Raw genomic sequence first — 26826 nt, forward strand, 5'->3', positions numbered from 1 at the left:
GTGAAGAGAAGTCAGAAGGTTCATTAATTTGCATTTCTTTGAAGCACAAAGGAAAAGTTACCAGAATTTTTTTCTAAAATATAGGCATGGCCCAAAGGATTATTACTATCCACAGATTTACCTGCAGGAGCTGAAGAGACCAGCTTTTAGGTATCACATAAATGATAAGGAAATATATTGATGCTTGAATTCACTTAAATTAAACAGAATAGACAATCTCATATACGTAAGAATTTATTAAAAAATCCAATTTGCAGCAAGTTCATAACTTTACAATATTACAGATTCTGTGGTATGTCCTCAAAGGATAAAAAACAAGTCACAATTCAACCTGAATAGGAATTGTTAGATTACATGATTTGCATGGCAAAAAGTTTATCAGCAATATTTTTCTTAAATGTCATGAGAATACAGGGTCGCACCCAAAAGTGGTAGGACTGATTTTCTCTGGCGCGAACGGAGCGGTGGAGGGGGGTCTGCCTGGCAGGGTAAGGTGGAGGGGGCTCTTAGCAACAGAACAACACCAACCTCAGTCACCTGCGGGCTGTCGTTGAGTGAGGATACCGTTTTTAGTGAAGCAAGTTTTTTGTCCGCGTCGAAAAACAAAATGAATCTGAATTTAGAGCAACGTTATTCCGTGAAGTTTTGTGCGAAACTCGGGAAGACGGCAACTGAGACCCTCGATATGATCAAGCAGGCTTATGGGGACACTTCCTTAAGCCGTTCCACAGTATTTGAGTGGCACAAGTTGTTTAAAGAGGGTAGGGAGCTCGTTGAAGACGACCATCGCTCCGGACGGCCGTCGACGGCAAGAACCGACACGAATGTGGACAGAGTGAGGACACTGCTGAACACAGACCGACGCTTAACCAGTGAAGAAATTGCAGACCAGTTGGGTCTGATTGCGTCCAACGTCCAACGCATTATTTCACAGGATTTGGCCATGCGCAAGGTGTGTGCCAAGATGGTGTCGAAAATTCTGAGTGTCGACCGACAGCTCCTGGCCAAATACGGCGTTGCCACGTTGCCGCACCCGCCCTATTCTCCCGATCTGGCACCACCGGACTTCTTCTTCCCCCTGATGAAAAGACATCTCAAGGGACGACGTTTTGGCTCGATAAAGGCCGTTCAAGAGGCTTCGACGAGGGTCATCAACGGCATCCCCAAAGAAAATTTCCAGCGGGCGTACGGGGAATGGGATCAACGTTATACTAAGTGTATAGCAGCTCAAGGAGCATAATTTGAAGATTATTAAGTCGATGTAAGTATATTGTCAATAAAATTCTTGCAAAAAAATCAATCCTACCACTTTTGGGTGCGACCCTGTATGTATCGATGAGGTCGAGCTAAGATTGCGTCATCATCCCAGGAAAAAGTACCAAAAATGATTTCTTGCATAAAAAATTTGTTTCAATCTAATATCATCATCTTGATTGATGCACAACATTTATTTCTTCCCTAATTTAACGACTTTACAGAAACCAGGATAAACAACATTGAAATTTGTTTTTACATTTTTTTCTGACCAATTCATTCATACTCAAGTTCTAGAGGAAGATACTAACCAATATATGACAGAGAGTCTCACAAAATAAGCTGATAAACAAAGTATTCTAGATGGCTTTCGGCCATTTCTCTAATTGGACTTCCATGTATATACATATTTAGTTGTACTCCTTAAATGCAGTTATATCTATCTTGATAAACAACCCATTAAAAGAATGTGAACCCACCAGTGCCTAAGCACAACATTTTATATGACCCACCCGAGATAACAACTTAATTTCTTTGTACATACATGGATTATTAAATATAGTTCAAAGATATCCATTCATCAGAGAAACTATCATCTTTAAATAAGGAATAACAGTTGTTGGTCAAAAGACATCATGGTCGAATTTCAGGAAAATCTTTTAAGATCTCAATGTATGCTTCCCTGATTTCTGAAAACCCTTTCATACCAACTTTAGCACCTGCCACCTTACAAGCAAACTGCAAGGCTTTCTGCAATGGGATATGAGCTGAGAAAGCTCGGATGAATCCTGCAACAAAGGTGTCTCCAGCTCCTAAAGTGTCCAGTACAGTGGATGGAGGATACGCTGGAGAATGGAACAGTTCCTTGGTAATTGCTTTGTGACCCTCAAGGTTTAATTCAATAGAAGAATGAAGGCGAGCCGCAGAACTCCCATGCTCTCCCCAAGTACACACTATGATCGCCCTAAAAAAAATCCTTAATTTTACATTTGTTCTTAAATTTTACAATTTGTATGCATGTTATACTTTCTAAACTATCAGGATTCCATCAGCAAAGAAATTTTACTAAATAGGGTATTTCTCTGATCCCCAACAATATGGCCTACGTGCCTTTTGCAACATGCAGAACTACACAAATTATCAGTGTGCATATTTGTGAAACTTGTAACTTCTCTAATAATATGTGAAAAAACTCAAGTTATATTAATGCCTATGATTAAGATAGCAAAATCTAAGTTTTTAACTTCCGCACACATTTCCCCTTCTTTGCTCATCTAATTAAAATGTAATTTTGATTCCCATAATGCATTCTAACTCTTGATAAAACATTTCAAGGCATTTGGTTACCATCATAATTTTCTAATTAATGCAACTATAGGCTATTATATTAAGGCTCTGGAGAAAGCATAAACATACACCTTGCATCTACTGCAACAAACCAAGATTTAGCTGAATCTGTTGAGAGGCACTTGAAATGCTTGAGATTAGTGATGCACAAAAATCTGATAGGCTGACATTCCAAAACACTAGAAATTGGTGGCTACACCTTTTTTGACTCATATTACCAACTTTATCGCAAACTAACAAGCCAATATTTAGCTGATTTTTCTCCTAAATGTTCTAAATCTGATTAGAAACTTATGGTGAGTCATCCCTCAGTACTGCACATCCCACTGGCATCACAATGTCAGCCCTTCAACAGTTTTGGATTTTGACAGGTCCTGAACTCCTGATGGCTCATTTCAAATTTCTGAGTGAGTATTCACAAATAAAAGTCAAAAATTATAATTACACCAGAGGTAGATCCAAGGAGGGCTCTTCTTGTGCCCCCTAGGGTAATATTTTTGGGTTTAATAAAATTCAAATGAATATTACATGCCTTACACTACTTTTGAATACCTCCTATCCTATATGCATGAAATTATCCACAGCACGGTACATTGTGATCTCTAAATTAGTGTGATGAACTTAAAATTTATTGTAGTTTTTAACTTTTAGGAAAAATGCCATACAATTATTTTTGGTCTTTTTTTAAAAAAGCCTACCTCCCCTTACAAGGTTTTTTAGATCCACTGCTGAAGTGTAGTATAAAAACGATACCTGAATAATCCAACCACAATAACTTAAAGTGATCTGGGCTCAAAACCTGTCCATTTAAAGCATTTGTTCACTATAGCCAAAATAATGTAGCAAGGTAATCTGTTAATCTATGCAATTTATGACCAAGTACACTCAGGAAAGAAAGCATTCAGAGTTTAATTTTAACATAATTCATATACACGTTAGATTGAATAAACAAGTCACTGCCAAAGCTAGGGATAACTCATGCGCTTAAAATCCTTAAACTCATTTGTGCAGTATTTATTTATCAATCAGATAACTTACCCTTCATGGACATGATTTGACATTCCTTCTATTGCAGACTCCATTTCATTCCATTCATGGTAAAGTGCAAAATCTTTACCAATGAATATAATGTCGGCAAGTATGGCTAATGAAAGCAGCCCAGGTTTTGGCTTTTCTAATTCTACTGATATTGTTGGCAAGGCACAAGTTCCTGTACTATGCATATCCCTCCATTGTCTTATGGAATCCATCATCGAGGATATTGCTTCAATATTCCGCCCCTTTGACAATTACAATTGTGTTAGGCATTTGAAACAGAAAATATATGAACATGGATGAGTTAACTTCAACATTTAAAAAACTTCTGCATCCAAATTGATAAAAATTATGCAAAAATTCTATTAGAATATTAATACCATATATCTTTAAAATAGATGGCAACATATATAATAGGTGTTTATCATCAAGTTATGAGAACAGTTATGCTCAATTTTTGTTAATAATTCCTAAATGCACAATTTGTTTATAATTATTTTGCACAATTACCTCAAAATGGATCCAAGAGTATTCTGATAGGTCCAATTGTTTGAAATTTTCCAGGGACAACTCGGGAAGGTCACCTTTGGAATGAATAATAGTCCGTGAACCATTTTTACAGTTAATTAGTACAGTTGAAACTGGAAATGAATCCAAAAAGGATTTTTCAGCATTCCCTTTCCTTGTTGGGCAGTGATCAATGCAGATCCCATGGTCTTCAAAATCTTTCTTAATGAAGCTAAAGAGAGTAAACAAATTAAGAAGATTAAATATTTTCAATTATTAAAACGATGATTGAGAAAATTTTTTCATTTCAATTTTTTCAAAAGAAAAAGGTACCTAGGTACTTTTCATGGTAAAATTTAGGAGCAATACCACTTAAACAGAGGCATTTAAATGGTTGACAAATGATACATTTTCTTTCCTCAAATATATGTATGTAATAATAGCAGTTTAATCAGGGACTAATCATGAGTTGTTTAGTTCCAGTCATGCAGTGTTACTTATCCTGCTGAGGATTTTACATGGATCAGGAATTTGGAAGTATTTTCGTAGGTTGTATTTTTTCCTATTTGGGTAGAAAACAATAAAAATATTCTTTTAAATTATGGTGCCACTGCAATAAATATAGCAAAAGTTGTAAGCATGTTTGTATGTACTTGGCTGTGTTATTCTAAGAACTACTACATTAATTAGGGTTTGAAAATATCATTGCATATATTTAATGACTCACTCTTTAGGAAGGAGAACGGAGATTTAGTCAGAATTTCAATAAAAAATTAGACTCACAGTTGTCCATTTTGGTGGTTACATCTGATGGAGCACCAAGCGATATACAGATGGCAAATGAATTAGTAGCCAATCTGGGTAATTCAAATGACCTTACAGTAAACAGAACAAAGCCAACATACTATAAAAATCAATAGACTCCTAAATGTTCTTTATTTGATGAAGTTTAGAAGTATTCACCAATGGTAACAATATTTTTTAGAGTACTACAAAAAAATCTGAACATAAATGTACCTCATGGGACATGGTGACTTGATTATCAAAAATAAAAGCGTATATCTAAATAAATATTTACAAAACCATCTCCATGGACTACAACGTTCATGTAGTGCTGGGAGCATTGATAATTGCTCCTAGTAGTGCCTCCCTTGTCAACTATGTTGAAGGGTAGTAGGAAAATGGGGGAAATGATAGTGAATACAAAAGGGTAATTTGAAAGGCTCTTGGAATCACCACCAGATGCCAGCACTAGAACACCAAGTTTCCAGCATAGTAATAGGTAATCCTTTATGAGTAAACATGTAAAGTGTCAGTGCTCTGATAAGAGATCTGTGGTGCAGATGCCTCTCTGTTACTGATCCTGTGTCGTGATTTGTGAAGATAGAAAAAATTGATATTCGAACCGTGACTGAATACTTAATAAAGAGAGGTAGAAAAGTAAAATAAATTCTTACCCTACTAGCCTACATACCTACCATACCCAGCACTTCCTAATTTGTTTTCCTTTCTTTCCCTTTAACCTTCTCCGTCGTTCTCCACATCCATATTTCAAAATCCTTCAATCCACACCTACCATCCTGCTTCAATGACCATGTTTCCAAGTTATACCAAAGTATACTCCATCTCAAAGTTTTTGTAACCTTTTTCTTAACATCCTTACACAATGTCCCTATTATCAATTTCCTCCTCCTTATGAAAGCTTCTTTGCCTAATGTAATTCTACTTCTCATGTCCCAACTACTTTGACCTTTGACATAGGAGGGCAAAAACTAGAGCAGGTGGAACCGGTCACTTACACCGGAAGTGTTTTAGACTGAAATGGTCAAAAACACTTCTAACGTACGTAACCTGTTCCACCTGCTCTAGTTTTTGTCCTCCTATGTTAATGCTCAACTTAGCGTTTCTCTTTCTGGTAAACCACGTTACCTCTGTTTTATTCACATTTATTTTTATCCCATGTATATCGCTGAATTTCCAATTCACTCATCAATGCCTGCAATCCCTTGGCTGACTGACAAACTAAAGCTTGACCATCTGCAAACCAAACTGATTTTATGGATTGTCCACGACTCTCATTCCTATCTTCAGCTCTTCCCATGCCTCTATTATCATTTCCTCCGCATATACACTGAACAGCGCATGTGATGATGGACAACCCTGCCTTACTGCTCTTCATAACATTGCCCATTAACCTGCTATCCCTCCTCCCTATTCCTATTTTCTGCAATATATTCATTATTTTTCCCAATTCACTCTATTATATACCTTTTCAAAATCTATGAAGCAGGCATATATGTCTTTATTGGATTTTATGTTCCTCTCTATCAGTGCCTTCATTACTGCAATGGCATAACACATGCCTCTCCTATTCCTGAACCCAAACTGATCATCCCCTGAGCTATCACTTGCCCTGCTCTCCATCTTCCAGTAGATGATCCTAAGAACCACTTAAGCTGCATCTAAAATAAACTAATTGTTCTGTAGCCCTCACATATCCCAGCCATTCCCTTTTTTGCAATAGGATTCAACACTGATTTGTCAAAGTCTTCTGGACAAATTCCACATTAATACTACAAATTAGTCCACATAGGCTCTTCCTCCCACCTTTTCCTAAACCTTCAAGTACCCAGTAGTTCTAATGTCATTTACACCAGTAACCCATTGCTGCCTCTCATCCACTTCGCTGTATTTTACTCTATAAATTTCAATCCAGTAATCCCCGCTACACTTCCATCTCACCTCGCATTCACCTAAAATATCTATTACTCTTTCCATTTCTCGCTTTATATTCTCTAATTTTCCTCTCCTCAACATTGCCCTAATATTCCGAGTTCCTATTTTAACTAATTTGGCCTACTTATTCTGCGTTCGGCTGCCGCGGGTTTGCTTTGCAAGAGTTTCGTGAGATGATGACTGCGGAACCAATGCCTCTCCCGCTGCCAGGCACGACACACGGCCGATTGGTCCGAGTTCCGGAGTTGCCCGGTTTCATTTTCGCTGTATGGCCACCATGGTTATCTTGGGAATAATAATTGAGGTGGTTTCCCGTTGCCTTTCTCAATAGTGTTTTTAGCTTTAGTTTTCCTCAATTTATTTTTTTAAGGGCCGTCCCACTGGAATTAGACGCCTTTATAGGCGCCTCACTGATGAACAGACGGTGCGCAAACTCCTTTCCTTATGGCTCCTAACCTTCCACCTATCTGGCATGGGTGACCCTACCAGGAACTTTTGTCATTGTTACCGCCAGCAAAGCTGTTGAGGTCATCGGAACGCACAAACTCTTCTACCACGTCAAGGTTGTAGTCCATGGGAGGGCTTGAGAATATGCTACCTACAAAAACATAGAATATGCAAAACGCCGTTTTAAAAGCGTTTAAAGGGAGTATTAGTAATATGCCCGGAGGAAATAAGTTTTTCATAATTTCACTTTATCGTCCGATTTAAAACTTCCCGCCATTGCGGGAAGTTCTAGGCGGTTTGTTGTTGCGATTTTCGCATGTTTTCATCCGTGACTTTAAATTTGGGAACAATAAAATATGCGACTGAAGAATTAATAACTTTGGAAACAGACGAAGAAAATTGGCACAGTAAATGGATAAAAATAATACCGGTTTGCGTCGATGGAAAAGCTCAAATACAACGACAAGCACGACATTGCTCAGAGCAAATTTCTAACAATAAAAATCAATCATTTAAAAACCTTTCTACCTACCCCAATTCTGTGTGCATGGAAAAACTTCCAAGGAATTCGCAATCCAGTCCGATTTGCGAAAGCACTGTGCAGTTATTTGCAGCATTGCCACCTCTCTGCCATCGGATGCTCGAGCATCTAATGAGAAAATGAAGTAAAACCATTGCGATTCCCATATCTCAACATGCTACAATTACAAGCGTACGGTCGATTTACTTGCATTGAATTGTATTAAAGACTTGAACTACAAGTGCAGTACTCCTCTGCATTAAATGTACTTACCTTTGGTCCGAGTCTTCCTCCGGAAAAGAGGAGCATTCTTGAATAATATCAAGACACACCAATCCTACACACAATACTCTAGATTTTCTGGCGAGCATTGAAAAAACTACACTATATACAACCAAATAAACTAAGATTCAGCATAATTAAATCGGAAAAAACTTGTGGAGAGTAAGTGCACGTATTGTGGTAAGGTGGAAAACATGCCAGAGCTACCAACTTTTAAAAGGCACTTTCAAAGGCTCTCATTATTCTTGTCTTCCCGTTTTAAGCCTTATTTAATAGATTGATTTTTAAACTATACATTTTGTCAGTTTTATTATCTATCAATATCAACTAGGTTGGGAATTTTGATAAGTGTTTATTATGAAATATTTTGTGGTGGTGGTATGCTTTTATGTTTATGAATTGAGTGATCCTCTGATGCAGGAGGAAAGCAACTTCACTGTGCTCATAGTGGCGCATGTAGATATTTTGTCGTGTGGTACAGTTTTCTGTAACTTGTTTGGAAAGGAAATCGAAGTGATCAACAAATAACTGTAGAGGATTGATGTGATTCTCTAATGAAGGACTTCCGAACATTGAATGTTATGTCTACATGTTGAAAACTTACATGCGGCTAAAATGTTACAGTGCCATTCAATGAAGCTTTATAAATAAAATGTGCATAGGACTTGCACTTTCGACTTACGCTGTAAACAACTGTCTTTTAAGATGTACACGCTAAGGGAAAAGGTTTTACGGTTTGCACTGGTTTCAAGAGTATTTCTGATTATTCTTCAGGTAATTCGCATTAACCATTCTCTAAGTTTGCTCTCTCGCCGCATTTTGCTGCTTAGCTATGTTAGTGTGCGGTTATGCTGGAGCCAGAGGCACCTCGTGTTAGCTCTTTTGGTGACATACTTTGATTATTCATATTTAAATCAGGCGAAAAATCGGAATCTTTGCTTTCGCCCTAAAGCTACCCTCAGCAATATGCATGTGACGCTAATTATGATCTAGATAAAGCTGAAGCTTCTCATTTGCCCAGTCTTTTGGCTTTAATATGAACCAGTTTTGCCATAAGCCGCTGGCAATTTGCACCAGGACATTCTCGCCACTCATACATATTTTTTAACTAGTGCCCTGACTGATAATAAACGTTTGCGTATTACAAAAAATGTCAATGGGTTTAATGTATTCGCATGTCTTATGCTTATTTACTAACAGCGTGGATGACCATTACGGCGAATAGGTTTGGGGCGCCCGCGCCCTAGGTTTGTTTAGACGGAATTCATTCCAAGGATTGAAATGGATGGATGTGTTTTGTCGTGGGTACTCAGTGTCATAAACAGACGTTTTTCGTTGTTTGGAAGCTACGGTTGAAATATGGTTTCATGCCAAATCTAAGTAGACACCATCCAAGTAATGAAATATTTAGTTTCATAGTTGTTAAAGAGAAATAAGGGAACTAGGGATGAGGCGATTTCATTTTGCTGTATATGTTTTCAACCTACTCGTTACTTCTCTATAGATAGGTATGTCCCAGGAGTTGAAAATTATATTAAAAAAATGGTTCATTTGACACCCACAGCGTATTATTTGTTTTATAATATGTTCTATTATTGCTGTTAGATAGCAAGGAAATTTGGGAGGTTTAATTGTTTTTATTAATGTAGGAATTTCACATTGTAATGTTACGGCGAACATAATAAAGCGAGGTATGTTATAATTTGTCCCTGCTCTATGGACTGAAATTTTCTCGAAAAACATCTAAATGTGTAATTGAACCAGAAAATTGTCATAATTATCAACAGAATTAGGCTGTATTCGTTTATTCGAACGGAGATGGGAAAAAAGGTCTCAGTGATCACATTGTTCGATAGTGACAACGGATTTCCCTAATTTAAGGGGCTTAGATTTGTGACTTCTGGGATACTAACCAAGTTCATTGATCAGACTAACATGAAATGTGGGTGGCGAGAATAGGAAGGAACTAGTGTTTTTTGGTAAATCTTTTCTTAAGACCTCAACATAGAACCAAGTTTTGCCTTGGGACGGTGCATTCAGACAGTTTTGCGCCTGTTGAGAAATGTCATCATGGTCCAAGGTGAAGTCTGATGATTAAACCAGTTGTACAGTTGCAAGTAACATCCATTATTTTTGTTCAAGGTTATCTATTCAAATAATAGAAACCCAAACTTTGCACTGGATCTCTTGTGGCCACTTACGATTAGTTAGTAGATACCAGGAAATGTATCTAAATGGAAAAAGTAGATGCTAAATGGTTCTTATCAGATTCTAAAATAATCTCTGGGTCAATTTACCTAGATTCTGGTCGGCTCATCATTTTCCGTGTCAAAAAATTTCATTATTTTCATTACATTATTAAAAAAATTATTCAAGTTTGTTATGCGAGTGAGAGTATCACTTTAGTATTAAAGATGTTAGTGGTTAAAAAAAGTAGCGAGGGAAAAACTTCCCCGTAAACCACTTTGGGCTCACCAGCATGACTGTGTGTGCATTTTTAAGTTCCTGATTACGGTCCCTGGCAATTGGATTAATTTTCTTGTAAATCTATTTGGGAAACACCCCCCTCCTTGTGTAAATGTGAACGCGTTAGTATTTTGAATGTGTATTTGATCGCTGGTGAAAGATTAACCTGTGCCACACCAATCTCAATATTCTTCTCCTTTTTTCATTTTACAGTGGGGTAAAAACCCTTAATGGCGCATAAAGAAATATTATTTAACATAGTTAGTTTTAAAAGAGGCCTTAATTTCATGGGAGGATGAACAAAAAGTATCACTGTATGGAAATCTGCAAGTTTACAGTTACTTCATACAGTATTTATTGGCTAATGGATCTTGGGTTCCGTTCTGCCCTCCCATATAGTGTGTATAACTAAACAGTTTACTGAAACCTACATAGATTTCCTTTAGCATTCAGCACTGTGTATGATTAAGATATTTAAAATCCTTTTCAATTAACCACAAAATAAGCTGACATCAATATTTTTTGCCCTTCATGGTTATAAGATTTGAAGATTCTAAACATTAAGAGGGAGAGATGTTGGTTGTGTGGAAGAATTTTTCGGGGGCTAACAATCAATAGCTGGCTGAGTTATTATTTCTCTACCATCCACAAATGTAATAGATTTAATCAGTGCCATACCTACATACTTCCAGCCCATGAATCTTAGTTGATCTACTAACATACATAGGTGCTTGCCCAGATGCATAGGCAAGAATTGATGCTAGTAGATTGTTTTTGCAGGTTTTAAAAAGTCTTGGGTTTGGTGAAAAATAAAATCTTAAGAATTCATCTGTGCGGTAGGAATTAGTCAAGGACTTGGGCATGTGTTTAACACAGTAAAAGAAGGAAGATATTTTTATTGTTGTTTTTCCCATAAGAAACACCATTTGACCTGGATTTGGACGATCATATACTGAAATCTTGGGTCTTCTACTCAAATGTAGAATCAAAGTTTTTACTGCATTTAGATGTTTTAGATTTTACTGTTAAGAAACATTGACTGTTAATTAACGTTTAAAAAATTTATTTTGCAGGTTGTTCTCAATGCAGCCATGCCCGACCACAATTCTGATGGTTTCATTTCTCCTGAAAATCCACTGGAAGAAGTAACTGTGTTTGACAGAATAGTCTCCATTTTATTTGGTGGGCTAAGGCACTGGGATGCGGAGTATTTTCTTCACATAGCACGCTATGGTTACACCCACGAAAATTGTTTGGCTTTCTTTCCTCTCTTTCCACTTTGTGTCCGGTGGACAGCTTTGTTATTTTCATATGTTGTTAGGCCTTTGATAAGCTATGGAAGCGCCCTGTTGATGGCATCAGTGCTAGTGAATTGTGCATTTTTCTCATGGGCTGCCCTCATTCTGTATGACTTGACAGAGAAAGTTTTCCAGGATAGATGCATGGCCTATAGGTAAGAACATCCCAGGACAGCTATTCTGAATGAAATTGCAACAATACACAATTATTGCAAACTAAGTTAAACTTTTCAATAATAACTTTGTCAAAATAATGTAAAAGGTTGCAATAATTTTGTGTAAGAAGTCTTAATTTCATTCATAAAAGCTTATTATAAACTTTTCTAAGTAATTCGCATTTATTTTTTAAACAAACTATGGTTGGAATCCAATATAAGGGCTGGTACATAGGCATCTTTAAGCAAAATTGAAGAAGTACTTATCAAGAAAATTCACTCTTTGTTGCTGTTATTGTAGTAATTTACCATTTTATTTGTTGCATTTCATTAATCAGAAATTGTTTTTAGCTCTTTGCTGAAATTTGGAGTTACTAAATTTTTGACTGTATTTGTGCAATTTAGTTCCACTTTCTGGGCCAAATTCACTTTCTGATGATGAAGGCCAAAGTTGCCCTGGGTGCTGGGCAAGATTTATGGCCCAATGGGCTGAGTACATTAGTTTCCAGGATTGCCTTTCGTCAGGCTTTTACCGTTCAAACTATCTGGCATCGGTGGTCCTACCTGGAGCAATTATCATATATTTTGCCAGTGCAGCTCTAGGGGTCATCAGAATGTACAAGCCCTTCCACCATGTCAAGGTTTTTGTCCAGGGTTAATAGTACATATTTTTAGAGTTATTCTTATACAAAATTCACACGTCACGCTGAGTGACAGCCAAGTCTGTCCATCTTATTAAGTTGTGACAAGTCAGATGTGATCATTTGGGAAGGTTTAGTTCCACTTAATGTCGAAAAAGGTTTATTTAATTCCCTTGTAATTCTTTCTTTTAAATAACTTACCTTTATTGATCACCCCAAAGATTTTTCTTTATAAATAAGACATAATGTATTCACCACTCATGGATTGCCTTATTTATGTAATTTCTTGGTTATAATCTGAGGTATAATTTGTACTTTCATGTGTGTTGCTTTAAATTTTGCACCTGCTTACATCTGTAAGCATGTTGCCATTGAAATTCTTTTTGATGATTATTTTACAGAACTGCGATTCTGTTCTGTGTCAGTCCAGCATCAGTTTTCTTCATTGCTCCGTATTCAGAGGCACTCTTTGCCTTGCTGACGTTTCGAGGTATGCTTGAAGTAGAGGACGGGTTAAAGGGCAGCGTTCTGAGTAGTATTCCATTTGGTTTGGCTGCAGCATCTCGTTCTAATGGACTGGTGAATGCTGGGTTCTCAGTTCATGCAGAAGCCAGACATATAACAGTAAGATATTTTACCTAATGAATTTTTTATGACATACTTTCTAATTTTAATGTTTATACAATATGCAAATCAAAGATCAATAAAATGTTTGTAAAAATTAAAATATGGTAATTAATGCATTGTAAACTGTTATGGGATTTTAATATGTAAGTTCAACATTGGTCTTGATAGCCCTTTTTTACCAATATTTTGTTCATTGGTCATTGTGATAGCTTCTCTTGTATTATCCTCCTAACAAATCCAATTATCTTTAGATATGTTCAATCCATATATTTATTTGCAATGCAATGTCTTTTCTTTACTGTATTGCCTTTTTCTCATTAACTTTCCATTATTTCAATAGTAATTTATCTATGTGGTCTTCAGCATCTACTGTTAACACTAGGTTTCTCTTCATTCTTGGTCTGCTTTTCCAGTAGTGCATGTCTCTGATATATGAGGTTGATCTGAAGAGTTCTTGGCCTGATGATGAAAATGTAAATTTTCTGTTATCAAAAAAGTTTTATTTTTAATGTAGTCACCTTTAATATTGATACATTTCATCCAGCGGTGTTCCAGTGCCATTATCCCATCTCTGTAGCATTCTTCTGGAAGTGCTGAAAAGTTCTTGTCTACAGCCACAATTGCTTCTTGATTGGACAAAAATGTTGACCTGGGAGAAAACATTTGAGTTTTTGTAAGAGGTTGAAGTCCGAGGGAGCCAAGTCCAAGGAATAGGGTGGATGTTCCAGCACTTCATAGTGTAAATCCCTCTTATTTTGCCTTCGCCAAGACACCTTTGTGGGCAGATACGTTTGTCCTGAAGGAAAACTTTTTTCTCTGCTAGCCGAGTCTCCTTTCATGAAATTTTGCTACTAGTTTTGTTTGAAGGTTAGAATTGTACTCCTCCTTTATTGTTTTACCTCTTTCAAGATAATTAATCAAAACAGATATCCTTTTGCACCCCATAAAACTGACGCTATGACCTTTCCTGCTGATGGTATATTATTTGCCTTCTTCAGAGCTGAAGAACCAGCTTCTAACCCCTGTGTGGATTGTTGTGTTGCTTTGGTGTATAATGGCTAATCCATGTTTCATCCATTGTTGCATATCAATGAAGAAAATTACTCAAGTTTTTCATAAAGTGCACCAAGCAGTTTGGAAAGTGTCATCTGAATGTGCTTTTGATTCATAGTAGTAGTAGTTTTGAGGGGAGGCGACCGACAGCTAAGGTCATTTGCGCCATAGGGGATAGACAGGAAAGGATGAAGGGTGGAGAGAAACCCGGCGTCGGCATTAGCCTACTCTTTACGAAAGGCGCCAAGGGGTCCGCAGTTTAACGTCCCATCCGACGGACGGCGTACTCACTCAAAGTGCCCTCCACAAAGCACCTCAAGTAGGGATCGAGATACCTCTGAAAAATATTCAACACCGCCGGGATTTGAACCCGCGCCCTCATGGTGGGAGGCCAGTACGTTAGCCCCCGCACCATCTCGATCCCCTTTTGATTCATAGTGAGCACGTTCGGCACCCATCTTTTGCAAAGCTTTGTCATGGTCTATTCTTCATGCAGAATGTAACTGATGCATTCTTTTGATATCCGTACAGTATTAGCAGTTTCACGCACCATCGTATGCCAATCTCTCAGAATCATATCGTGCACTTTTTCAATGGTTTCTGGTGTGGTTGCACTTTTTGGATGTCCTTCACTTGGATCATTGGAGGTTTTAATGGCCATATTGAAACTTGGCCATCCATATCTTCACTGTAAAAATTGAAGGAGAAGAGCCTCTGCACACATTTACAATCCTCAAGTGTATTTTGATCAGCATTAAACCTTCTTATACGAAGAATTTTGTCACTGCTTGATACTAGATTTTTTCCTTTTCTAACAACAAACATACTGAAATTAATTCAAACAATTGCCTATAGCAAACTGCGGGATGAAATGGCTTGCAATTTCTCAGTTGTGCTAACATGAGAGAAGAAAAATCATGTTCTTGGGTTGTGACAATATCATCTATGGGCGAGGTGGAGAACTTTTCAGACCACTTTTGTATTGCACCACATTACACATGATTGTTTCCTTGTTTGTGACCATCTTCCTCTAACTTGCTAGTTAGTTTATATGATGAATATCTACTTATCCTGCCGTATCCCTTATTCGTGTGAAGCTGCAAAGATTGGTGACTATGTTCTCACTTACAAGTTTCTTGTCATTATTTTTTAGTCCAGGTCCGATGCTCGCAATGGGTTTTCAATGAAATTGTTAGTAGAAGGAATAGGTAATTGTTTGTTATCCAAACCATAACACTCAGAAACATTCTATTTTCCTTCTTTTTCGAAAGCATTCTTGGGTAGGGTCCATGTACCCAATTATTAGTGGACAGTGTTGTTTGCTGAAAATAAATGTTGATTTTAGATGGTTGGTTTTATTTCAGGAAGTAGCAATGACTGAAGGTCGATTAGCAGCTGTTTTTAAAGCAATCAGTTCCACTTGGAGACTGTTGCTAGGGGTCAGCATCATGGTGGCACCATTTGCAACCTTTCAGGGGTATGCAACTGTTAAGTTTTGTTTACCAAATAGTGATAGACATGTGCTGCCTGATTTTCTGGTCAACTTCACCATTTCAAACAATTTGATTGTTCCTGGTGTTGGTGACCCTCCGGATTGGTGCAATTCTACATTCCTCACCTTGCCATATACTGCTGTACAGAATCGCTACTGGAATGTTGGGTTCCTCAGGTAAGTGGCATTGATGAATTTCCTCATTAAGGCAAAATATTGTAATACTATGTGGGCAGTTCTTTTTTGCCATTTGGCTTAAGTTCTCTTAAATATAAGTAGGTGAAAATATGAACTTCAGAGTCTCAAATGTATGCCATAAAAATTATTCAACACAAATAATCCATATTTTAAAAATAATTTTTGGTTTCTTTTGAGAATATGTGGTTACTATAAAAGCCATCAAATTTTTAGTACGGGCCTTGCTTTCAGTTTGACATAGTGTACCTTGATGGTGCTTTTGTGTCATGCAAATATGCTGATGAGTATTGATGAGAGCTTGGTTGGAACAAAGAACCATACACAACTCTTACAGTATCTACCAAATAAGCAACACAATTAGTGGGGTGTAAAATTTTTGATAGTGTGTGACTTCGTCGTTAACTATTGTTTTGCATTTTATATTTGCAGAGGAGCAAAGTGTTAAGTAGATAAAACTGGACTCCAAAATAATGGTCTAGGATATACTGTAGTGATGAAATTATTGTTAATGGGGAACTACCTGAAAAAAGGTTATCATATTTTCATGGATAATTTTTTAATATCTGTGTCACTGGCAAAGCACTTGCATGAGCGAGGTTGTTATGTTGCTGGTACTATTCATAGAAGTAGGAAATTATTACTCAAACAACTGACTGAAAAATTAGCTGTAGGAGTGAAGGGGTATTTCCGCCAAGGTCCTATTCTCACTGCTGCCATGCATGTGAAGAAATCATGACATTTTGCAGTAATCTTACTTTCCACTAATTCCAAAGCAGAAAGCAGCAAACACTCCCGCAAATGCAGAGGTAAAAATAATGTGTTAGTGAAACCATTAATTATACAATCATGTAATGATTACATAGGTGGAATCAACACATCTGATATAAAGCTTTGCACATATTTTGATGAGAGGACTGTTAAATAATGGAAAAAAATATGCTTCGATATATATTCATGAATTATCCTCAACATTTGTATAATTTACAAAGAAAATCTCCCAAATGAGAAAAACCCTATGACTAATTTACATTTTACTATTAGCATTGTTGGAGGTATTGAAAATGAATGGCTCCCAGGGAAAAATAACAAATGTGGGAAATCAGAGGAACACATGAGACAAGTCAAGAATCCATTTTTAAAAAATACCTCTGAAAAAAGATAAGGACTGCTGTCTGGGCATCAAAAGGACTGAAACAGGGAAAGGCAGGTGAAGAAGAAGCTGTACAATATGTAATAAATGTGAGAAAGGTCTTCATGGTGCATGCTATCCTGAACATCAATACGATTTTTTAATTACGTGTTGGACTTAAGCACATATTTTAGTATATTCAATCTAAGTATTGTAAAAATAATGTCAAAAGGGTTAAAAGTTTTGTGTGAGCTAACTAATAGTAGTAGAAACTTAATTTTTTTAAAGTGAATTTTAAAATTATATTTTTTTCTAAATGTATAAAAGAGGTAACAACACACATGAATATTTTTATCAAACCTGTAAGTGTTTAAAATGTACACAATTAGCCAAAACACATTCATATTGGGAATTATATGATTTTCGATGTGTAACCCTACAAAGTCATCAAAATAGCCCTGGAATTTTTCACATATACCAGGGAAAAGAAGCTGGCTCTAAAAGGGTTAAGATGGCACTTAATATGAGACCATTTGAGTTTTTGAGGTTTCAATTTAGAGAAAAAAATTCTGATGCACAGGAATGGTGTGGGGATTACTTACCTTTGAAAAGGGTTTTCCTTGAGCTATTGTATTCTCCTAAAAACTTTATACGAACATTGCTAAATTAAATAAGATATTCTATTCTGCAAAAATAATACATTTATTCATGACTTCTTGAACCTTACAGTACATAAGATAGATAAGGACACTGTCTACATTTAACATCTGAGCAATATATTATTATTATTAAAATACACGTGTAGATAGACAATGTCAGGTAGCACATAAGTCCCAAGTATTACAATCAAACTTGCCTTGGAAAAATAGCATGACATCTCAAATCCAATCAATATCACAAAAAATAGAATCAGTCAGAAAAAAATAGTACACCAAAGGAAACATGCAAACATGGATCTCTGAAACAAAAAATCCCCATCTCATTTACATCAGTTTCCCAATCAATAAGAAAAAAATCAAAAATCATTCTTAAAAGTATTTACCCTGTTAGGAAAAGGCCCGAATAATTTTCCAGGTAAGCGGTTCCAATCAAAAATTGTTTTATTAAGAAATTAAATTTTTTTAAATTCATTCTTCGTGCCTGGCATTTTACCTTTAATTTGTGATCATTCCTCCTATAAAATTTGGATTTCTTACCTCTTTCCTTAGTTCCTCCCAAGCTTTCTCTTTCTTCAGAATGTGAATCATTCCACAAAGTCTGCTTATTTTTCTTCTACTTTGTAAAGGTTCCCAGCTCAACGTTTTTAACATTTCAGTGACACACTCCATTGTCCTATGCTTCCCCAGTACATATCTGGCAGCCTTTCTTTCGACGTTCTCCAGTTTTGTAATATGTCCTTCTTCGTGTGGGACCCATACAAGTGATGAGTACTCAAAATTTGGTCTTACCAGGGTCTTACCATATGCCTTTTCCTTAGTTGCTCTAATGCTTGCTTGAGGTTTCTCATCACCCATGTAGAGTTTTGAAAGCTTTATTAGCAGTGTATTCTACGTTCTACCCCCGCCCTAAATCCTTGGTTAAATAAACACCTAAGTATGTACAGCTATGACTTCTAGGAATAACATTTTCCGAGAATTTGTAGTACCTATTGGCTTCATTTACCTTGTTACTTAAAGTGATGGATTTGCATTTGCTATCATTAATATCCATGCCATTATTTGTCATCCAGTTTATTTAGGTCCCTTTGCAGTACTTCGCAGTTGCTCTCATTCTTGACTTTCCTGTAGATAATGCAGTCGTCCGCAAAAAGTCTTATTTGAGATTTAATTTTTTCCAGGAAATCATTTATATAGATAAAAAACAAGAGTGGGCCAAGTTCACTACCTTGTGGGTCTCCCGATGTTAACCTCGTTTTTTCAGAATACACATCTCCTAATTTGACCCTTTTGGTTTCTACCTTTCATGAAATGTTGGACCCACAAGATTACTCTTCAGTGTGTAGTGGTAATTGGCCCATCTTAAGCACCAGGCGATCATGGTAAACTTTGTCAAAGGCATAACTGATTGAAGCACTTTTCCCCTTGATAAAATTTTTTTTATTTACGACCGGGTTTCGATGTATTACATCATCATCAGGAGCTACTCAATTTGTCAAACGCTTTTGACAGGTCGTCTATTATAGCTTCCACTTCTATTCCTGCATCCATAGAGTTGGATATTTCTTGGCAGAACCCTAAAAGCTGAGTTTTGCAAGAGTGCCCTTTCCTGAAATCATGTTGGCGACTGTATAACCAATTCTCACTCTTCCACAAATGCCAGAGATTATCAGCAATTATCTTTCATAATATCTTGCTTACAACTGATGTCAAGCTTACTGGTATATAATTATCAACTAGTGCCTAATCTCCTCCTTTGAAAACTGGTGTTAACATATGCCTCCTTCCAAGCATTCACCTGGGCATTATTGTTTGTAGTAACATTGAATAAATGATTTATATAACTTGAAACTACACTACCACCCGATTTAAGCGAGTCAGTTGAAATACCATGTGGCCCTTTTGATTTATGCGATTATTATTTATTTTGATTTGTTGTTTAATTGATTTATTTTTTATATTTGTTTATTTATATTTATTTATTATGTATAAATTTTTCTCCTGTGTTAGTAATTAAAAAAAATCAAAAAGAAAGTGTTATCTGATGTTTTACAATGGTAATGTGATTTACTCCAAGCTCTTAGAATAGTATTTTTAATGTCATCTTCACTCTCTTGTTGAGATTCTGATTTATCTCTGGAAGCCTCACCTGCCTTCCATTGCCATCCTCTTATATGATGGTTTTTCGAAAGAACACACCTACTACCATTCAATGCAATGGGAAATATGGGGAACAGGTCGAAAGTAGTCACTGCCGTCATTTGTTTGTATGCCAACATATTGCTTGGACAAATTTTAATAGATATGAGTATTTAGTCATTTTATTTAATTTTTTCAATGTACCTTGGACTAATTTTTCTTACCTCGCTCTCATTTTATCTGTAAAATGCAAATTACATAATTTATTCGCACATAGCTCACAAAAAAGTTCATGAAGACTTGGGAGGTATAATGCAAATTAAATCCAGTTACATTAGTTGGTCCGAGCGTAGCAGGTAGTATGTCAGTATTAGGGAGTGAAATTTGTGGTATCTTCTAATGTAGAACTGGAAAGATGGACACCCTTGCGTGTGAATGGTTTTGGGCAACTTGTTATGAAAATTTGCTTTCATGTTTAGAAGAGAATTGGGCATTTGAAAACAGTGGACAGAGCATCTGGCCACATGCTGAAGGGTTCCAGGTTCAAACCCAGGATGAAGCTCTTGGACGACTTTGTTGGAGACAGTGCAGTTGTTTGGTTAATGGCTGACATATGTGTATGTTTACCAGAGCATTGTGGTAAACAGAAGGGTAACTCAGGGAAACAAACTGCCTTTGACCCCCTCCCCCTCATACCCTCCCAATGTGTGAATGCTGCATGCTCTGGGGTTAATTAGGGGCGAGCATTCATTGAGTTAGAAAAGGTAAGAGTACTGATCCAATTCTGATGGAGGAGCAGAGATAAAGTGGCAACAGTACGAATGATAAGGGATCAGAATAACATCGTCCAACCATGGTAGGGGTAAATGTATTGGGGTCAAAATTAGTCTGATGTGTATTCATCCCTTACTGCACACCCTGGTGGTGGTATTCCAGGGTACTACTAAAATACTGAATATTCTTTTTATTATATCCTATGGAGATAAATATTTTTAAAGTTTCCTCATAAGTATCCGAAACGAAAAGCATTGCATTATAAATAGTGTCAAAGTAAAAACAAAACATAAAAACTCTGTATGTATACATTTAGCTAGTATCCTTCATAGCATAAAACAATATTTTAAAATGTTAATTAATTTATAGTGAACATGTAGGTAGCACATAAATACGAACCCAAATAAAAAGAGAACGTGTAATCAACACTTGCCATTTCTTCAATGTGAACTCCTGTTAGTGAAACCCATTCTAGACACAGAGGCTTGGAAAGTCAAAATGAATCCTCCATGAAGAGCTTGATAAATTGTTACTAAGCATAAATTTTGTGACTGTGATGCAAATTCATGAGCGTGCCATGAATTTCCCATGGCTGTGGCCTTAGAAATTGGGCCCCAATGGGATGATTTCCTCTCTTTCCATTTGTGGTGAAGGGTATGTGTCACCCTTCAGAGCTACATAACCTGAAGACTAATGAATGGTGAAGCGTTTTCACCTTTGGCAACACCAGTGATAAAAGTTACATAATACAACTCCAGGCATACTGCTACATCTGGCTCATACTAATCAAATGCTTTTATTTAGTGGGATTAAGTTTAAATGCATAATCACGCAGAGTAAGTTGTCTTGCACTGCACTGATATTGTGTAGGTTGTGTCTCAGGATTGTTTCATCTTGGAGATGAAAATAAGACAGTATTTTCATCCTCTTGTAAATGGAAAAAAATACCCTCCTTATATTTAGGCCAATATGGCAAAAAAATTACACAGTTAATGAAATTTAATTGCTATAAGTTTAAGATAGTGAATCGGGTTAGAATTTCTTAAATATAAGGACTTATTTGCTATAAAAAATGAGAGCATAACTTCATGTGAAAGAGAAATCTAAATAAAATAGTTTCTAATAATAGTAATAATTTTATTTCCCCGATTGACAGGTACATATTATGGTGAAGAATATCATACAATTATGTAATCGTATAGGGTACGTCAAGAAGTACAGTAACTGGATTACTAGCCAGAGAAAAGAAAAATAAAATAAAGTTACACCTACACACATAGTTAAGGATTTACACAATATAAATTTCAGAATCACCCAGAATTGAAGTAGTCGTTCACACTATAAAAACATTTTTCATTTAAGTACAAAAATAACTTATTTTTAAAAATAGAGAGTGATTTCTCATTTTTTAAACTAATGGGAAGCCTGTTGAATATTTTGATGCACAGAGAACGAGGTCCCTTGGACATCATTGTCATGCTAGCAGTTACTACACACAGATGATTTCTTGTCCTAGTCCCATAGGCGTGTGTGCCATTATTTGATGGGAATAGATGCATGTTCTTTTTTACAAAAATTATCGAATTATAAATAAAAACACTGGGGACTGTTATCAATCTTTAGTATCTATAGTCTTTCCAGCTTCTCTATTAATTTAGTGAACATTGAAAATTGGATCTGGATGAATTAATCTTATCATAAAAGAACATTTTTCACTAAAACTTGAGCTTCTCTCTACAATTTCCCTGCAGTTAATCTATTCTTAAGTCATAAATGAAATTTAAGAGAAATTTTGAAGATTTAACCCAACTTCTATTTGAAATTTCATTTCATTGTATTCAGTCAAGCATTTTTAATAATTATAAGGAAATTATTGTGCAGAATAACATTATAATATATAATGATTATTGTAATTATATTTATGCAAGTACATAAACATAATATCTTGTTTGTTAAATCTTATCTTCAAATAAGAAATGCTCTATTGCTTGTTGTAATTAGTTCATTGGTTAGTCAAATTAATGTAAAAAAAATAATTCCAAATTTGCACAATTATAAATTATATGCAGCAATATTTGAGTGCACATGGCTTTGTAATATTTATTTTTCTATTTTAACACCAAATATTAGCGTTAGGGGAAGCTGAGTGGGATATATTTATCTCCAAAACTTTGAGCTCCTGATAGTTTACCTGCTACTTTTTCTAAGATTCAAAGAGATTGCTAATCTCCTTGAAAGGTAGCCTGCTCTCAGTTTTAATTTTTATGTTCTACCTCAGCCCTAGACTATTTTTTTGCCTGTTGTTGCATTCGTACAGAATCTTCTGTGAATGGTAAAAAAGAGGCTTAAAATGGCATTGCATAAAATAACTATGTTCCCAAAAGCAGGTGACATAGATATACATAGTATTTACAGTGGCTGTCAAGAATTAATCCAATGGTGCAGTTAAATTTTCTGTAAATACTTGGAAAACGTGGAAATTTTGATGACGATATCCAAATTGCAATATGAAGTATCCACCCGATAGGTTACTGTAATGTGTGCTTATTTATGATCAGCATAATTCTAATAGATGAGGTATTTTTAAAAACACAATGAAAGCATGATATGGTCAATTTTTTTCAGGTACTATCAGTGGAAACAAATACCAAATTTTCTGTTAGCTCTTCCAATTGCCATTCTAATACTTCATGGAAGTCATCATTTCTTCAAACAAAATCGTCTATTATGCTACAACATTGGCTTATGGAATCAGAAATACAATGGTAGGAAGCATTCCATCCAGAATATGAAACAGGTTCCTGATGTAGATGACAAAAGTACCTATAAAGCACTGGTCTTCCCTCCAGAAATTTTTGTGTATGTTGCACATGCACTATGCCTTCTAGTTCTATGCTTCCTCTTCATTCATGTGCAGGTAATTGAAGTTTTTGACTTAAGGATAGACTATCCATTTTTTAGTAGAGTTATATGCTTTTCTCCCTGCTTAATCATTTCATAAAGGTTTGCAGATTATTTTAAGCTATGCTTTATTGTTTTAAAACTTAAGATAGGTTTGTTATAAGTAAATATTATTATATGTATTTATTTCTCTTTTTTCTAAATTTCTGTATTCGCCGTGTTTTGTGTTTTTTCAATTTTTTAAAAAGTTTTTCCTGTCACTTTGTGGAAAACCTGTTAACAAATGAATAAATAAATGTAAATTTTGTTGAACGTTCAGTAAAGCTAGGGCACTTACAGGTACATACAAAGAACACTTTTAATGAGGGATTAGATTTTTGTCAGTGATTATATGAGCTGGTGGAATTGACACTCTTCATGTGTTTGAAGAGTTGGGCTAAATATTATAGTAAAATGTAGTGGCATTTACCTAACTGCTGTTTGGTACCAATTGTCAAATATACAGTATCAATACAAATATATGCCTGTATGTTCTGAGTTTCATATTAGGTGATTTAATTTAGCTATCCTGTAACAGTGATTTCTCAAGAAGTGGTTGTAACTAAAAAGTGTAGCTACACAAATCTAGGCTTCTTTTATCATCATCCAGGAGATTGCAATAATATTTTCTGTATTTTGAAAAACCTATCATTGAATGTTATTTCATTTTTGGAATTCTCTATTTTGTATATTAACAAATGTATGATTGAAAATAATTATTTTCGTATCAATGTCCTTTAAATTTCATGTTTGCCTGGTTTATGCTAAACATGTCTTTATCTGAATATGTAACCAAACTAGATCTAGAACATTAAAAAAAATTAGGATCAACATTCCATTTATCCCATTACATGTTGATTCTATTAACTTTCTTCCATTGATTACTTTTATTTTACCAATAAGGCAAATCTGGACAAACATATCTATATAATTTTTATTCCTCTTTGAGTTCAGAGTTTGGTTTTACTTCTAACTCTCAGTGAATATTGTTGTTCTGAAGACATGATTTTCAAATTTTTTAGAATGTAATTCATTTGTACATATTTGGAATTGTCTAAAATTTACCTTATAACTACCATAGTTCTTTTTATTTGTACACATACCTGTTATTTACACTAATGTGGCCTGGCTTTGAAAACTACTCTTAATTCCAAACTATCCCTTTGTCTGATTTTTCTTGTGTGAATGAATCCATGTGTGAAATTTTCCGTTACTGTATTGATCATGAAATTATGAATCATTGGCCATCTTTTTCCTAACTTGTAACACTTTTATTTCTCTCCTTAAGGTAACTACAAGGCTGCTTGCTTCTGCTAGTCCAGTTCCATATTGGATAGCAGCCTATTTCATTCTGCCAGTATCATTTTCAAAAACGAGCAAAGAGGCACTAAAGCCATTGACTGTTTCAAAGCTCCAAGAATGTGGATTGGACCTCCAGGTTGGTTATATATTATTGTTTACTAAAATGTGATTTTGAAGTAGCCTAGTATTGTCCTTGTAATTTTCAAAACTTTGCTGAATAATTCAAGTGTTTGGCTCAAAGGGTTGTGTTTTGCAGGTTGAATCATCGAGCAATTTGCGGAGTTTTTGGAAGGTATTTGTAATAATTGATATACAAAAACATTCCAATTTTATAAGACTGTCAACAAAAGAAAAAATAATAGCAAAGGTAATTCAAATCTACTTTCTTTCATATACAATCATAGGAGTTGTGCTATTTTGTAATAATTACCCATGGACATGATGCATGGTGGGCATTTGTAAGCTAAGGTCTTTTTGATGAATAGGCTATTTTGTGTCACTTCAGTGCTGTTAAAATACCCAGAAGCAGTTTCTTTTTGCATACTAAATTTAATTTCATGTGTACCTTCTAGTCAATTATCATGGCCAACAATGTAAGTTTGTGAGTTCTTATATGAATCAGATTGTAGGGTATAATGAATTTCTTAGCAAGAAACAACTTTTAAATGCATCTGCCAGATGATGTATGCTGATAAGGAGGAGGTGTCCTGCCACTGTTAGACGCAATTAGTAATGTAATGCATTCCAATCTCTCATGATGTGCCCTTTTATAAATGCCAAAATCTTTTGACTTTTTCATATGCCTCATGTTTAGCATGCATTTTAGAATATTGGAATATTGTTGGGCACTTGTACTAAATTTTAGAAAATAAATTTTACACTATGCATGATAACTGGTGTACATTAATTGGTATGCTTTTGTTTTAATACCAATTAAAACTTGAAAGATGATACAAAAGGGCTCATTAAATTAGAGATCTTAGAATGATCAGTGTAATTCTTCACTTTGGCCTGATCAAATTCTTAACTGTGTCCTAGGGTTAAACTAACAGTATCCCTTCTTTAATTGCTTTCTCAAGAATTCTTATGTGGGTATTGCTGCTCATTGGGCTGTCACAACAGGGCAGCACAATCGCCAGTTTAGCATATGTGAAGCCATGCACAATACATGTATTGTAATGTGGTTTCTCATAATATTTTAACACCATTCATACCTCATTATGTTGATTTTCATAAAGTTATTTTGTTATCCTTTCTTTGGAAAATTTTAATTGATAAATATTAAGAAAATAATTGTAGAAAGTTTTATCACCGTTTGTTAAAACTTTGTTCAATATTTTGGAATTAGTCTGCATAGGCATATGTGTAGATTCTTCAAACGCCAAAAAATGGTGGACGTATCCACTTGTAATTACTGAACTCCGGTGCTAGTTATGTTAGCATGTGGAAGCTGTGGTAATTCTCTTGCAAATGCTGAAAATTATGGTGGTCTAAAGACATTCATTTTATACATTAATTGTGTTTTTGTATGTCCTTTGTCAACATTATACTATTTATTGAGTCATATTTTCAGGCTCAGCTGTACATAAGATTATTGTTATGCAAAATGTTTTTAAGCATTTTATTAAAAAATAACATTACTGAAATAACTGCATTTTTTATTTCCTTTGGATGACCTCACCCTCAATCTACGCCGAAATATATCCTTGCTGTGATCAGAAGATCAATGGCCTGATGCGTCTGAATTCAGGATGCAATAAACTTCATAATTTATTAGGGTTGTAAACTCCACACCTAACCTCAATAAAATAAAATACAAGCATGCCAA

The 26826-nt window shown here is 35.6% G+C and overlaps 2 protein-coding genes across 3 annotated transcripts; one reads left to right on the forward strand and one right to left on the reverse strand.

Moving 5' to 3' along the window:
• Positions 1-287: 287 nt before the first annotated feature.
• Positions 288-8284, reverse strand: LOC139687700 (ketohexokinase-like). The gene is made up of 5 exons (XM_071584954.1): positions 8120-8284; positions 7859-7975; positions 4147-4375; positions 3640-3881; positions 288-2218 (listed from the first exon to the last, which is right to left on the reverse strand). The coding sequence occupies exons 1-5, from the start codon at positions 8215-8217 to the stop codon at positions 1888-1890; spliced, it is 1017 nt and encodes a 338-aa protein (XP_071441055.1). The 5' UTR covers positions 8218-8284; the 3' UTR covers positions 288-1887.
• Positions 8285-8560: 276 nt separating this feature from the next.
• Positions 8561-26610, forward strand: PIG-V (phosphatidylinositol glycan anchor biosynthesis class V). 2 transcript variants are annotated; one of them, XM_071584727.1, is made up of 7 exons: positions 8561-8902; positions 11668-12047; positions 13090-13312; positions 15733-16037; positions 23382-23673; positions 24985-25134; positions 25240-26610. In XM_071584727.1, exons 1-7 carry the CDS (start codon positions 8834-8836, stop codon positions 25438-25440), a joined length of 1620 nt encoding a protein of 539 aa, XP_071440828.1. In that variant the 5' UTR covers positions 8561-8833; the 3' UTR covers positions 25441-26610. The 2 variants fall into 2 exon arrangements, with proteins under 2 accessions (XP_071440828.1, XP_071440829.1); XM_071584728.1 differs by having other exon boundaries at positions 25255-26610.
• Positions 26611-26826: the final 216 nt, after the last annotated feature.

The sequence above is a fragment of the Hetaerina americana genome, unplaced genomic scaffold, assembly GCF_022747635.1.
Source record: "Hetaerina americana unplaced genomic scaffold, ioHetAmer1.1.p SCAF_2, whole genome shotgun sequence".
NCBI classification, from domain to species: Eukaryota; Metazoa; Arthropoda; class Insecta; order Odonata; family Calopterygidae; genus Hetaerina; species Hetaerina americana.

Coding starts and splice junctions, on each gene's coding strand:
- PIG-V (XM_071584727.1), top strand. CDS start 8,834: ATGTACACGCTAAGGGAAAAGGTTTTACGGTTTGCACTGGTTTCAAGA. Junction 13,313..15,732: donor CAGAAGCCAGACATATAACA/GTAAGATATTTT, acceptor GTTTTATTTCAG/GAAGTAGCAATGACTGAAGG. Junction 25,135..25,239: donor AATGTGGATTGGACCTCCAG/GTTGGTTATATA, acceptor TTTGGCTCAAAG/GGTTGTGTTTTGCAGGTTGA.
- LOC139687700 (XM_071584954.1), bottom strand. CDS start 8,217: ATGCTCGCCAGAAAATCTAGAGTATTGTGTGTAGGATTGGTGTGTCTT. Junction 4,376..7,858: donor TCCATGCACACAGAATTGGG/GTAGGTAGAAAG, acceptor TACTCTCTTTAG/CTTCATTAAGAAAGATTTTG. Junction 2,219..3,639: donor TCAAATCATGTCCATGAAGG/GTAAGTTATCTG, acceptor GATTTTTTTTAG/GGCGATCATAGTGTGTACTT.